We start from the raw sequence: 15,679 nt of genomic DNA, 5'->3' as shown, positions 1-15,679 counted from the left end.
CCGGGAGCCCGGGTTCAGCCTTAGTTTGTTTGTTTTTTTTTTTAGATGGAGTCTCGCTCGGTTGCCCAGGCTGGAGTGTAGTGGCGCGATCTTGGCTCACTGCAACCTCCGCTTCCCGGGTTCAAGCAATTCTCCTGTCTCAGCTTCCCAAATAGCTGGGACTACAGGCGCACACCACCATGCCCGGCTAATTTTTGTATTTTTAGTAGAGACGGGGGTTTCACCATATTGGTCAGGCCGGTCTCGAGCTCCTGACCTCAGGTGATCCACCCGCCTCGGCCTCCCAAAGTGCTGGGATTACAGGCGTGGGCCACCGCTCCCGGCGGGGCCCGAGTTTTTTGAATGAAGTCCCCCCATCATGGCCGTTGCCATGCGGGTCCTGGGTTGTGGAGAGATGCGGTGGTACTTGCCGACGGCGGCGGCGCTTGGGGTCCTGGGCTCCCGGCCACGCTACAACGCCGGTCTGGGAGCGCCGGAGACGCGTCTGATCCCGCCCGCCGGGCAGAGTTGCGGGCTTCGCTCGGCTCGGGGTTCCCCACGATCTCTCACTCTGTCTTTCGGCGGAGTTGCGGGGGTTCCCTCTGCTCCCGGGTCCCTGAGATCCCTGATCCGGCTCTCAGGGCAGGGAATTTCGGGGTTCGCCCCTCTGGGCTTCCCCGCGATTCCAGAGCCCGCGCTCCAACAGAATTGGGAGGGTTTATTGCGCTAGAGGAGTCTTCAGGATCTTCGCTCCCGCCCTCCGAGGTGAGGGTAGAGGGGAGGGTTCGACTCTAAAGGAATCCCAGGGATCTCTAGCCCCGCTCTTCTAGCAGAGAATTAAGGAATTCTCTCCGCTTTGGGGTCCCAAAAATCTCCGACCGCGCCTTGGGAGCAGAGGGTTTCGGGGTTCGATTTCCTCGAGCGTCCCCAGAATCTCTGACTCTCCCTCCTTGCTGAGTTGCACTTAAATTAGAAAGGATCTTGGAGAGCGCCAGCGCTGGTTGCTAGGTTAGGGGGAAAGGGAGACGGCCGGGCTGCTGTTTACGCGGGTAACCTGTCGGAAAGCCTTGTTTGTTTTTCTGGAAAAGTCGCTGCAATGGACACAGCGTTGCGTGGTTTCCCTGCGCGCCTGGCGCACTTTTTGTCTTCGCCCTCCGTGGATGGAGGCTGAGCGTCTCAGCCATTTTGAGAACTCTGGAAATTTTATTAGCATTTTAAAATTTGCATTCTCGACCGAAGATTAAAGTACAAATTACTTTGAAGATGTTTTAAAGCACGCTTAAGAATTTTAAAAAGTATGCGCAGGTGGAAAAAAGCGCGCTAGGGTTTGAGATTTTGTCCGTCTGTGGTTTTGTTTTTTTAAAGGTTCGTAAGTAGGCTGGTAATTTAACATTTTAACGGAAAGTTAATGTCTTTAGTATTCTAAAAGGATTTTTGGAAGGCAGTAATCCACGTTATTTCCAGTTAAAAGTTGTTTCATCTTTTTAAGACAGGTTATTTAAAATGAAGAGATAACAAAGAAATGTTTGCTAACGATGTGCTACTTTTGATTAGGAACGTGTAAATATCCTCCATTGAAAACAAATGCCCGAAGGTTATATGCTTTTATATAATATATCAGATTTTTACAAATGTGTTTTATACTAAACGTATTTTGGCTTCACAGATGGCGAGTGCAGTCATGAAAATAGATATTGTTTTGCTTAATTTTTTAATAGATTTTTAAAGCTTAATCTGTAGTGGGTGAAAAGAATACACTGGGTGTGGCAGTAAAATGCGTCACAATGAGTTTACTGAAAAAAATTTCTAATGGACTTTTAAATTATACTCTGGGTAGAAAAATTCTCTAAACATTTAGTCGTTGGCTTATTTAGTGTGGAGAACATGCTTGGGGGATTTCTCAAAATGTAGTAAAAATATTCTAGTAGAGGAATTAATTTTGAATAACGTTTATTAGTAGAGGAGGCTGCTTACACCGTTAAAAACAAAAGCAACTCAAGGTCACTTAGAATGGGAAACTTCAGTATTTTCTACACCAGAAGGTGTGTACTGTGCCAGATGAATCCTTAAAAATCCATAAAACAGCTACTTTTAGTCATTTTTAAATAGTTTGAAATTGATCTTACGTATGATTCTAAAATAATTGTATAGTTGCATTTTTAATCAATTGTTATCCCCTTTCCTTTTTATATAATATTTTCTAAGAAACCTTGAGAGAAGGTCCTTAGTATATGGAGTAGATACCTGTGCATTTTGGATATGCATCGGGTTTGTGTAAGGGTGTGAGTATGCACTGACATGCTTCAGAGGTTTGCAGGGGTTTAAAACTTGTTTCTGGTCAGATTCATTGATGTTCTCTTTCTAAGCCTCTTGGTTAGTAATAGGAAATCCAAGATTTAAGCTTAATTGTTTAATTTTAAGTAATTAATTATTTAAGGTGAATTTTTCTAAGTCGAAGACTTTTTTTGGCTGTGGGGAAAATTACTTCCCAATTAATCAGCTTTCTATGTTTGGACTGTGGTTTTCCTAAAACAACATATAAATTGTAGTTGTTTTTCTTTCTTTCTTTTTTTTTTTTGAGACAGGAGTCTCACTCTGTCCCCCAGGCTGTAGTGCAGTGGCACGATCTCAGCTCACTGCAACCTCCGCCTCCTGGATTCAAGCGATTCTTCTGCCTCGGCCTCCCGAGTAGCTGGGACTACAGGCACATGCCACCACACCCGGTTAATTTTTGTATTTTTAGTTAAAGACAGGATTTCACCATATTGGCCAGGCTGGTCTCAAACTCCTGACCTCAGGTGATCCACCCGCCTCGGCTTCCCAAAGTGCTGGGATTACAGGCGTGAGCCACTGCGCCCGGCCTGTAGTTGTGTTTTTTAATTGAACGTTTTGATTTCACCTTTGGCTTATATTTGGGCAGCTCTGCGGTGTGGGTGCTTCACTGTCATTTCATAAGCACCATACCTTAGTTTCAACAGAAAGTCTTTGTTACATGTAGAAAGCAAAAATGCAATTAATTTTCTTTAAACCTGTTTTTTCAATCTTATTATTTATTTATTTATTTTTTTTGAGATGGAGTCTTTCTCCATTGCCCAGGCTGGAGTGCAGTGGCTCGATTTCGGCTCACTGCAACCTCCACCTCCTGGGTTCAAGTAATTCTCCTCTCGGCCTCTTGAGTACCTGGGATTACAGGCGCACACCACCATGCCTGGCTAGTTTTTGTATATTTTGTAGAGACGGGGTTTCACCATATTGGTCAGGCTGGTCTCGAGCTCCTGACCTCAGGTGATACACCTGCCTCAGCATCCCAAAGTGATGGGATTACAGGTGTGAGCAACCCCGCCTGGCCTTTTTTCAATCTTTAACGGTGTTATTGAAGAGGGACCATGAAGAGCTTCTTGGGTATGTCAGGTCCTTTCCAGTCCCCAGTTCTGGCTGTCTTCTTCCTGTCTGTCTGGAATATCACACACCTGTCTTCTCCCTTCCTCCCTGCCTTCAGCCTCTTCTTCCTTCAGGGACTTCAACACCAGATTCCAGCCCCTTTCCCCACTGCTTCTCCCACATGCTCCCTCCACCCCAGGAATCAGGGCTCTGCAGGCTTTCCTAAGCAGACCCTGCCTTTCTTGCCCACCCTGTTCCGTATTGTTCCAATATGTACTGCCCCTTCATCCTTGCCTGTCCAAGTCCTCCTCATCCTATTCTTCAAGGCTCTGTCCAAATACTACTGCTGGCTGATTTTAACATGTGAAGGACATTTCTCTCTCTGACTTTCTTCTGTAGGAGTGAAAGGTACTTCTGTGTACCACTCTTGTGGTGTTGGTCACAGTTTGCCTTCTGTTGTAGTTGCATGTTTGCCTCCTGTTTTTGCCTTTTTTTTTTTTTTTTTTTTGGAGACATATTTTGTTTTGTCGCCCAGGCTGGAGTGCAGTGTCGCGATCTCGGCTCACTGCAACCTCTGCCTCCTGGGTTCAAGCGATTCCCCTGCCTCAGCCTCCCGAGTAGCTGGGACTACAGGTGGGCTAACATGCCTGGCTAATTTTTGTATTTTTTTTAGTGGAGATGGGGTTTCACCATGTTGGCCAGGCCGATCTCGAACTCCTGATCTCCGGTGATCAGCCCACCTCTGCCTCCCAAAGTGCTGGGATTACAGGTGCGAACCACCACTCCTGGCCCTGTTTCATTTGTTAAACAGTAAGTAATGTAGGATCCAATCTACTCTTACTGGTCCCTGTTTTTAGTACAGTGGCCTTTTACAAGTTTATGGAATGAAGGAGTGAGTGATCCCATTTTCCTTCCTAATCTGTTAGTGCTTCTTACCCACTCTACTCTTCAGATTGTACTCCTCCCCTTGGCTGACTACAGTTTTTTCCTGATCCTCCCTAGCCAATCTTATTCTACACAGTCATTTGTTTAACAAGCTTTTTTGTTTGTTTGTTAAGAGACAGGGTCTTGCTCTGTCTCCCAGGCTGGAGTGCGGTGGTGCGATTACAGCCCACCGTAGCCTCAAACTCCTGGGCTTAAGTGAGTGTCCTGCCTCAAGCTCTTGAGTAGCTGGGATTCCAGGTATCTGCGACCATGTCTGGCAACAAGCATTTTTTGAGCACCTACTGTCTGGCTCAAAACTGTTTCTCAGCTTTGCACATCGTAGTTACCTGGGTGGGTTTAAGAAGAAATGGGAGATTTTCAGACCTCACCTCCAGAGCTAGTGAATCATGGTGTCTGGGATGGGTGGGGCTTCTGTGTTTTGGCAAAGCTGATTCTGGAGTGCTGGAGGATGACTCATTGTCGTGTGCTTCCAGGTGGCCCTGAGAAGGCAGCAGGCCCAGGAGGAGGAATTGGGTATCAGCCACCCCATCCCACTGCCCAGTGCGGCCGAGCTACTTGTCAAAAGAGAGAACAATGGCAGCAACCCGTGCCTCATGACTGAGTGCAGTGGCACCTCTCAGCCACCGCCGGCCAGTGTCCCCACCACTGCAGCTTCAGGTAATCTGGAGGGGCTGGGGTTCACATGGAGGCTGGGCATGAGGGAGGAAGAAGGGCTGCAGCCACAGAAACAGGACTCCCCTGAGCTACATACAATGTTTAGAGCTTAGAGGATTTTGTAAAGCATTCTCCCTCTGAAGGTCTGTTTTTGCCTGCATCACAAAGGAGGGGGCCGTGAATTCTAGAAATGCAGGTTCAACTCTTTCCTGTTGATTGTTAGTCAAGACTGAGTCTGGACAGAGAATGATGTTAGAGAGAGGTGAGATTGTTCAGATTTCATCTCAGTCCACCCCTTCATTTTCCAGTCATCCTTGTGGGAACTAAATATCCTTGTTTCCTAGAACTAGAAGTCCACTTCTCCACTGCATCCATTTGGGGAAAGTGTCTAGAAAGGCCAAATCCTAGTGTCAAATTTGAATGAGCGGGAAGTAACACCGGAAGGTAGGCCACGTTGGCTTGAATTCTCTCCCCTGGGTGCTAAGGAGGAATGTGTTCTTTTTTACACATGTGAAACCTGAGACATAGACAGTTACGGAATTGGCCAAGTTTACTGAATTAGAAAGTATCTGAATGAGTTTATCTGTCTCCAAAGTTCAATACTCAATGTGCTTACTGCACTAGGTCTCTAAATTACGCAGGTCTGGAGCTGTACTGTCCGATATGGAAGCCCCTAGCCACATGTGGCTTTTTAAATTTAAATTCATTACAATGAAATAAATGGAAACATTCGGTTTCTTCATTACACTAGCCACATTTCATGTGCTTAATAGCCACATACAGCTAAGGGCTATCATACTGGATAATGCATTTCTGTCTCTTAGAAAGTCTAATTCGATGGCACTGGTCTAGAATGTGGGAGCTATGAGACATCCACCAAATAAAGACCTGTGGAATCTTGTTATTTCTGGCAATTAAATACACATACTATAATTCACAGAATATCTTTAAATGTCTTTAAAGTGTTCTAAGCTCCATGAAATACAGCCTAGCAGTGTGATATCACCTTGACTAAGCTTTCATGAATTACTCCATTTGCTGGGCTTAAGCACTGTGTACTAAAGTCACACAACTATATATTATTAACTAGCTGTGCAACTTTGTAGAAGTTACTTAAGCTCCCTGGGCCTTTTTTTCCTCTTGTCAAAAATGAGGGAAAGGGTTCCTGAGGGTCTTAAAGATCTTATGAATCTTGGTCATTATTGAAAAGGAAGTTAAGCAGAAAAGAAGTTAAAAAAGAAGTTAAGCACCAAAGAAAGCAGGAAGGTGTGTCTGTCTGTGTCTGTCTTTGTGTATTTTACTGCAGTTACTGACTATGTAATTAACAGAGGTCAAGATACTCTTTTTTCTTTGCTTGGATTGGCTGCTCATAGTATGTCCTTATAATAGTTTCCAAACTTTTCCTTTCTTTTTTTTTTTTTGAGATGGAGTCTCACTCTGTTGCCCAGGCTGGAGTGCAGTGGTGTGATCTTGGCTCACTGCAACCTCCACCTCCTGGGTTCAAATGATTCTCCTGTCTTAGCCTCCTGAGTAGCTAGGACTACAGGCGCCCGCCACCACACCCGACTAATTTTTGTATTTTTTAGTAAAGATGGAGTTTCACCATATTGGCCAGGCCGGCCTTGAACTTCTGACCTCAAGTGATCCACCCACCTCAGCTTCCCAAAGTGCTGGGATTACAGGCGTGAGCTGCCATGCCAGGCCAAAACTTTGCTTTTCATAGGAAGGAAGGAGTATATCAGAAATACGATCTTTATGCTTTAAGATTTTAAGATGTGTCAAAGGTTTAGTGACTAAATAATACAGGGTCATGGCTAATCTGGTGGATTTAGCTGTGGGGCTGAGATGAGAAATGGGATGTGTCACATGAGTAAAGCGGGCAAGTCCCAGTGCCAGGTTTTCCATAGGGGAGTAACTCATTTGATTTTCACAAATGTCTCAGGAGGTAGGAATTATTGTCCTCATTTACAGATAGGAAAACCAAGGCTTAGTAAATGGTAAGGAGACTGCCACAGAAAAGAGCTGGCTGAGCTAGGATTTATTCCAGGCCTGTCTGGTTCCAAAACCCATGGATTTCCTATTCTACTTGACTGGGACCAGTTGCCATGTTTCCTTGGAAAATGGACACTTAACGATTGTTTAGAGGCTGTGGTCTAATCCTCAGAGTAATTTAGGGCTGATGGACAGTTAGCAACAATGTTAGGGGAAAAAGTCCCTGCCATTCTATCTTGGCACAGAAGACAGCAGCCATGGGTCTTCACAGGAAGAAATACAGGGAAAGGCCAGTGATGGATCAGTGTCAATGCTGGATGTGGCATAACATCAAGGTTTGATTATAAACCCTAAGATAGTGGAGCTTTAGAGAAGGACTTTAGGCTACGCAGAGTTCAGAACGACTCTCACAAGGGTGTTTCAGAGTGGTGATAGGGAAAGTTACAAAAGGAGCAGTAGGGGGGCAAGATAGAGGGTTCAGGGTCAAGGAGGATTTAACCAGAGTCCCTTCCTCACCTGTGGAGTTGACAGACCTTGGAGTCATTCTACAGCCTTGAACTAGCACTCACAGGGAAGGGGCATGTGGAAGCCTACAGCGTGCTGTGCTCATTTGCTCAGGCACAGGTGGGCAAGTATGGCTCCGGGAGCCTTTACCTTCTGAGGACGATGGGCTCTCTCTCTCTTTTTTTTTTTGAGACAGAGTTTCGCTCTTGTTGCCCAGGGTGGAGGGCAATGGTGAGATTTTGGCTCACCGCAACCTCTGCCTCCCAGGTTCAGGCGATACTCCTGCCTCAGCCTTTCGAGTAGCTGGGATTACAGGCATGCGCTATCTGGCTAATTTTGTATTTTTAGTAGAGACGGGGTTTCCTCCATGTTGGTCAGGCTGGTCTCGAACTCCCGACCTCAGGTGATCTGCGTGCCTCAGCCTCCCAAAGTTCTGGGATTACAGGCGTGAGCCACCACGCCCAGCTGACAATAGGCTCTCTGCTAACCAGCTCATCTCTGTGGGGCAGGAGCCACAGGTTGCTGTCATTCATGGGATTTGCTACCAGACCTCCCGAGTGAGGATTGATAACTTCTGGACTGAGTTAGGATGTGAGCAAGAGGGAAATTCAGATGCCAGCAGAATTAAACTACATAAATATAGAGACAGAAAGATGGAGTGTGGGAGAGTGGGGGAGAGCCAAAAAAACAAACGGACTGTGGAGAGTCCTGAAGCTTGTATGCAGCAAAGGGAGCTTCTTAGATAACTTCCTACTAACAAATATATAGCTTATATTCATTTTTCAGAGGTTGGATTTACTTAAAATAATTTCATGGAGGTAAATGGTAAACATGTATAGTGGAGTACAAAAATATATTCCATGAAAGATCATTGTTCTTCTAACCCCAACCTGCAGGTCTCTTTGTCATTCCAGGATGATTTACTGCATGTACAGGTGTATGTGTCTGTTTATCCTTTTCATATGTATATATAAAATATTTGCATAATTAATATAGTGGAAGTATATTGTTCCTACTTGTGTCTAATTAGGTTTTTTCATTTACTACAGCTGAGAATTTTTAGTGACCTAGAATTCCACTGTATAGATGTGAAGGCCAGCCAGGCGCAGTGGCTCATGCCTGTAATCCCAGCACTTTGGGAGGCCAAGGCAGGCGGATCACCTGAGGTCAGGAGTTCTAGACCAGCCTGGCCAACATGGCGAAACCCCGTCTCTACTGAAAATAAAAAAATTAGCTGGGCATGGTGGCACACGCCTGTAATCCCAGCTACTCGAGAGGCTGAGGCAGGGGAATCTCTTGAATCTGGGAGGTGGAGGTTGCAGTGAGCTGAGATTGTGCCATTTCACTCCGGCCTGGGCGACAGGGTGAGACTCCATTTCAAAAAAAAAAAAAGAAAAAAGAAAAATAGATGTGGAAGGCTACGATTTGAAGTTATGCAGTGAGAGGTGAAAGTTGTAGGAGTTGTCATGGAATAGTAAAACCCACCAACCTGGCACACCTTGGGGCAAGTTGCTAACTTTCTACTTTCTAATACCTGATGTCTAGTGTTTACTAGGTCAGTAGCTTAGTGAAATTTAGTCAACTTTTATTTATTTATTTATTTTTTGAGACACAGTCTCGCTCTATCGCCCAGGCTGGAGTGCAGTGGTGCAATCTTGGCTCACTGCAACCTCCACCTTCCGGGCTCAGACGATTCTCTCACCTCAGCCTCTTGAGTAGCTGAGATTACAGGCGTGCGCGGCGATGCCCAGCTAATTTTTGTACTTTTAGTAGAGACGGGGTTTCACCATATTGGTCAGGCTGGTCTCAAACTCCTGACCTCAAATGATTGCCCGCCTCGGCCTCCCAAAGTGCTGGGATTACAGGCGTGAGCCACTGCATCTGGCCTTAGTAGACTGTAAAGTCCTTGAAGTTTCTTAGTTATCTCCTTTTGGCTCCCAAAAGGGCCAAAAGTGAAGAAGAGAAATGCTCAAGAATTATTGCCAAGAATATTGGCCAAATTCTGAGGACACTTAGAAGGAAATTAAGTATGGTTTCATTTGTTGGATAAACTGGCCTCTCTGAGGAGGATAACATATATTAGAAGAAAATCTCTAAAATCTTTAGCCAAAGATTGGCTAAGACTGACCAGATTAACTGGATAGTCTGAATAACGAGTGTAAAATATTTTTGTTGTTATTTTCTTATATGATTGTGGGTATTACTGTGGAAAGAAATAGTCTTTTGAAGAAATTCTGTTTATTGCTGTTGCTTGTACCAGCAGGATCAGTTGTTAGCAGGTACACTTTTTTTTTGTGTGACAGTCTCACTCTGTCGCTTAGGCTGGAGTGCTGTGGCGCGATCCCAGCTCATTGCAACGTCTGCCTCCCGGGTTCAAGAGATTCTGGTGCCTCAGCCTCTTGAGTAGCTGGGATTGCAGGTGCTCACCACCACCCGTTTAATTTTTGTATTTTAGTAGAGACGGGGTTTCACCATGTTGGCCACGCTGGTCTTGAACTCTTGACCTCAAGTGATCCGCCTGCCTTGGCCTCCCAAAGTGCTGGGATTACAGGTATGAGCTACCGTGCCTGGCCGCAGGTACACTATTGATAAGCAAATAGTTTATTCCCAGCCATTTTTGGAGTATTCAGAAAAAAAAAAAGATAAATGATTTTGGCTATACATGACAAATAATTAACGGCAAATTTACATTTTTTTCCGGTGGTTTCATGTTTTGAACTTTAGCATAAAATGTACTTTTTTTTTTTCCAAAAGTTATTAGCTGACTTAAATCTCAGGTCTTCTTCCTGTTTGTAAATGTAGGCTCCTCTTTGTTTTGTTTTATTTAATATTCTACTTTTTCTTCAGCCTCCTGTGCTCCTATAGAATGCTGTTTGACACAGTACTTAATGCTAAGGTCTGCATAGTTCTCTTCCTCTCCTTTTCTGCGCAGAAGCTGTCAGATGAAGGGTTGCATTGTAGGTAATTTCAGTTCTGCATGTGTGTCCTTTGTAAGGACCTGAATGTTATCTCTTGGGGCCCTCCCTTTTGGAGCACCGGGGACTTCCATCCACACTCACATTCACCCTCCCCCAGATCAAACCACCTCGGGCCCCCCTGGGCAGCTCCAGCCTCTTCTGTGGCTCGTGGCCCAGTTTCAATCACCTTTCCCCTGTTAGAAGGATCAGTCAGGTCTGTGTCTAATATTGAAGGGGCCTTTCCTTCACTTTTCTTCAGCAGTTACTCCACTTGGAGAGCATACAGCGAGAGAGCACACGCCAGTTGGGAAACACATTGTGTCGTATGTTTAAGTGCTTAAAAGTTCATAAAACATGAAATGTGTTCGTTTGAAAATGGAATAGTATCCCATGCAGTTTTTACAAGTAAGAGATATGGCTGGTGAATTCACAATGGAAGATAGTTGTTTAAATTAAAAACAATTTTTTAGAGCAGTTTTAGGTTCACAGCAAAATTGAGAGGAAGGTACGGAGATTTTTTTTATATACTCCCTGCCGCCACACATGCAGAGCCTCTCCCACATTACCAGCATCCCCATCAGAGTGGTGCATTTGCTAGCATCGATGAACTTACGTTGATGTATCATTGTCATCCAGAGTCCGTAGTTTGCATAGGGGTTTGCTCTTGTTGATGTACTTTTTAATGGGTTTGGACAAATGTGTAATAGCTTGTGTCCATTATAGTATTCAGAGCATTGCCACTGTCCTAAAAATTCTCTGTGGGGTTACTTAAATTTAACATAACATTTTAAACATTTTAGAGTTTTTTGCAAATTTTTATTTTATTTTAAATTTTTGTTTATTTAATTAATTTTTTTTTTTTTTTGAGACGAAGTCTTGATCTTGTCTCCCAGGCTGGGGTGTAGTGGTGTGATCTCGGCTCACTGCAATCTCCGCCTCCCAGGTTCAAGCGATTTTCCTGTCTCAGCCTCCTGAATAGCTGGGATTACAGGCATGCGCCACCAAACCTGGCTAATTTTTGTATTTTAAATTAGCCACTCCCACTAATTTTTATATTTTTGGTAGAGACAGGGTTTCACCATGTTGGCCAGGTTGGTCTTGAACTCCTGACCTCAGGTGCTCCGCCTGCCTTGGCTTCCCAAAATGCTGGGATTACAGGCATGAGCCACCAGGACTGGCCATTATTTATTTAGAGACAGGGTCTCATTCTGTCTCCCATGCTGGAGTGTAGTGGCTCCATCATGGCTCACTGCATCCTCCAACTCCTAGGCTCAAACAATTCTCCCACCTCAGCCTCCCAAGCAGTTAGGACTACAGGTGCACACTATCATGCCTGGCTAATTTTTAAAATTTTTCTTTTTGTGGTGACAGGGTCTCTTTTTGTTGCCCAGGCTGGTCTTGAACTCCTGGCTTCCAGCAGCCAGGAGTTGAACTCCTGCTTCAGCTCCCAAAGTGCTGGGATTACAGGTGTGAGCCTACACACTAAGCCCATTTTTTTTTAAATTTTTCAAGAGACAGAGGTTCGTTCTGTTGCCCAGGCTGGAATGCAGTGGCACAGTCATAGCTCACCGTAGCCTCAAACTCCTGGACTCAAGTAATCCTCCTGCCTCAGCCTCCCAGGTAGCTGGGACTACAGGTGCGCTACATGCCCAGCTAATTTTATTTATTTATTTATTTTTGGGAAACAGAGTCTCACTCTTGCCCAGGTTGGAGTGCAGTGGCGTGATCTTGACTCACTGCAACCTCCACCTCCCAGGTCAAGTGATTCTCGTGCCTCAGCCTCCTGAGTAGCTGGGACTACAGGCGCATGCAACCATGCCTGGCTAATTTTTGTATTTTTAGTAGAGACAGGGTTTTGCCACGTTGGCCAGGCTGGTCTTATCTTTGGAGTTTTCTAATGTTGTAAAGAAGGAAATACTTTATCCAAATAAGCAATAAAAGCGTTTTATACAAATTGGATTGAGACTTTATTTTTGAAAGAGTCTGGCCACTTAAGTGAAATGAGATCCGTTTGATTTTAGACAGCTTTCAATTACAGCTAGAATAGGAAATGATATTAGATTAAGAAAAAGCTTTTCAGATAAAAACATTCCCAAATTTTACTTTCAAATTAAACAAATTTTCAGAGTTTCTAGCAAAACAAAACTCCTTTTTTTTTTTTTTTTGAAACAGAGTCTCACTCTGTCACCCAGGCTGGAGTGCAGTGGCATGATCTCGGCTCACTGCAAGCTCCACCTTCCGGGTTCACGCCATTCTCCTGCCTCAGCCTCCCAAGTAGCTGGGACTACAGGCACCCGCCACCACGCCTGGCTAATTTTTTGTATTTTTAGTAGAGACGGGGTTTCGCTGTGTTCGCCAGAATGGTCTCGATCTCCTGACCTCGTGATCTGCCTGCCTCGGCCTCCCAAAGTGCTGGGATTACAGGCGTGAGCCACTGCGCCTGGCCAAAACTCCTTAAACTGAAGCAGTAGAGGCAGAAATGAAAGAAAACGCTTAAGATTAATGAGACTGATGGTTTTTGTTTGTTTTTTGTTTTTGTTTTTATTTATTTAAAATTTTTTTGAGGTGGAGTCTCGCTCTGTTGCCCAGACTGGAGTTCAGTGGTGCGATCTCAGCTCACTGCAAGCTCCACCTCCCGGGTTCACGCCATTCTCCTGCCTCAGCCTCCCGAGTAGCTGGGACTACAGGCACCCGCCGCCACGCCAGGCTAATTTTTTTTGTATTTTTAGTAGAGACGGGGTTTCACCATGTTAGCCAGGATGGTCTCAATCTCCTGACCTTGTGATCTGCCCGCCTCAGCCTCCCAAAGTGCTGCGATTACAGGGGTGAGCCACCATGCCCGGCCAGGGACTGATGGCTTTGATAGCCTATTTTAGATAGTGTCTCAATTTTGTTTATCTCAGGGATAGTCTTTGCTTATATGTCAAGTATAGCAGTTTAATTGGTCAGATAGAAACTTTCTGTGGATAGTATTTTAATAAAGCAATTATGAAAACAAAGTACATAGGAAGTAACCTACTTGTCTACCTTTGACTAGAAAGGAAATTTAGAAAACATCTAGAGCCAGGAAACACGTAAATACAGGGGTTAAAGTTACAAATAAATTTTATAACAGCATATTAAAAAACAAAAACATTTGATTGGTTTACATCTATGTCTCCCTTGTGAAAATCTAATCTTTAAGGACAAACACTGCATTTTATCCATTTCTGTATAGTACAGTATCTGGCTTTATAGTTAATGGTCAATAAACCATTGCTGAATGAATAAATGATTGTTAAATTTGAAGCTGTATTTTAAAATACTAGGTAAGTGATCTGAACCCACCTGTAGACACCAGAGAATAAAACTATTGATGTTCAATGTACATTTTTGTTCTGTGATATTTTAAAAATATATCTGAATTTTTTTTCTTTTTGAGACAGGGTCTCGCTTTTTAGCCCAGGCTAGAATGCAGTGGTGCCATCTTGGCTTACTGCTGCCTTGACCTCCTGGGCTCAGCAATTCTTCCACTTCAGTCCCCAAGTACCTTGGACTACAGGCACGTGCCACCACTCCTGGCTCATTTTAAAGATTTTTATAGAGATGGGGATCTCGCTGTGTTGCCTAGGCTGGTCTCAAACTCCTGGGCTCAAGTGATCTTCTCACCTTGGCCTCCCAAAGTGCTGGGATTACAGGCGTGAGGCAGCATGCCTGACCTCTGAATTTTTTTTTTGAGATGAAGTCTTGCTCTGTCACCCAGGCTGGAGTGCAATGGCATGATCTCGGCTCACTGCAACCTCTGCCTCCCAGGTTCAAGCGATTCTCCTGCTTCAGCCTTCTGAGTAGCTGGGATTACAGGCGCCCGCCACCATGCCCAGCTAATTTTTGTATTTTTAGTAGAGACGGGGTTTCACCATGTTGGCCAGGCTGGTCTCGAACTCCTGACCTCACGTGATCCACCCGCCTCGGCCTCCCAAAGTGCTGGGATTACAGGCGTGAGCCACCGTGCCCGGTGACCTCTGAATTTTTAAGGTGATTAAAATTTCAAATGTAGTTTAACGACTTAAGATGTAATTTATATACCAGGTAATTCATTTGTCTCAAGTGTACAATTCAGTGTTTTTTAGTAAATTCACAGGGTTGTACCACAGTCACAAGAATCTAGTTTTGGAACATTTCAGTCACTCCCCATGTACTCTTCACTCCGGCCCTAGGCAGACACTAATAGATTTTCTGTCTCTACAGAGATGTCTATTCTGGGAATTTTATATAACTGGAATGATAAGATGTATAACCTTTTGTGTCTTACTTCTTTTACTTAGCCTGATGTTTCTAAGTTTGTCCATGTTGTAGCATGTATTTTTAATTATTATTGTTCCTTTATGTTAGTAATATTTCATCATATGGATATATACCACATTATTTTTCTGTTTATCAGCTGATGAACATCTGGGTTGCTTATGGGTTTTGGCTATTATGAGTAATGTTGCTGTGAACTTGTGTGCAAGAGTTTTTGAATGAATGTATGTTTCATTCTCTTGGGTATATACCAAGTAGTGGTGCTACTGAGTTTTATGGTAACTCTGTCCTTAACGTTTTGAGGAACTGCCACACTTTTCCAAAGAGGCTGCACTATTTTACATTCCTACCGACAGTCTATGAGGGTTCCAGAAAATTGAAACTAAGTTTTTTTAAGTTACAAGGGAAGATGCCTTTATCCTAGCAAGCTACAGGTAATTAAAACCCTGTGAGAGTCTCTCATGACAAGTTTAGATTATGAAGGATTCTTTAGGTTTGCATTTTATTATCAATAGATAAATGTTAATATTCAGGCTGGGTGTGGTGGCTCACACCTGTAATCCCAGCACTTTGGGAGGCCGAGGTGGGTGGATCACCTGAGGTCAGGAGTTCGAAACCAGCCATGGTGAAACCCCGTCTCTACCAAAAATACAAAAATTAGCCAGGCGTGGTGGCACATGCCTGTAATCCCAGCTACTCGGGAGGCTGAGGTGGGAGAATTTTCTGAGCCCAGGAGGTGGAGATTGCAGGGAGCTGAGATTGCGACAGAGCAAGACTCTATCTCAAAAAAAATATATGTGTGTATATATTGAATATAATATATATATATATTCAGTCTTTGAAAATGTTCCTTTTTTACTTGTCACAGAGTTTATATTGAAAGGAACAGTGTTTGTGGAAGTAAAGCAATTCATAAAGGGACATGGGGAGAGTTTTTCTTTGCTGTAGCTGTGTTATTGGTTGGTAGAAATATTGGTATCTATAGG

At 44.1% G+C, this 15,679-nt stretch overlaps 1 protein-coding gene across 4 annotated transcripts in view; it reads left to right on the top strand.

Annotated features, from left to right (window-relative positions):
- DMRT1 (doublesex and mab-3 related transcription factor 1) overlaps positions 1-15,679 on the top strand; it is a 129,526-nt gene that overhangs the window by 1,314 nt on the left and 112,533 nt on the right. For 2 of the 4 annotated variants that reach the window (XM_004047747.5, XM_055350707.2), the window contains exon 2: positions 4,779-4,962. In XM_004047747.5, the coding sequence (XP_004047795.1) occupies positions 4,779-4,962 (184 nt within the window). Of the gene's footprint in view, positions 1-74; positions 745-4,778; positions 4,963-15,679 lie in introns of those variants that run through there. The other 2 variants (XM_055350706.2, XM_055350705.2) reach the window with 2 other exon arrangements.

This window comes from Gorilla gorilla, chromosome 13 (genome assembly GCF_029281585.2).
Source record: "Gorilla gorilla gorilla isolate KB3781 chromosome 13, NHGRI_mGorGor1-v2.1_pri, whole genome shotgun sequence".
In the NCBI taxonomy this organism is placed as follows: domain Eukaryota; kingdom Metazoa; phylum Chordata; class Mammalia; order Primates; family Hominidae; genus Gorilla; species Gorilla gorilla.
Note: the sequence above shows the minus strand (reverse complement) of the source record. Positions and strands in the feature narration are given on the sequence as shown.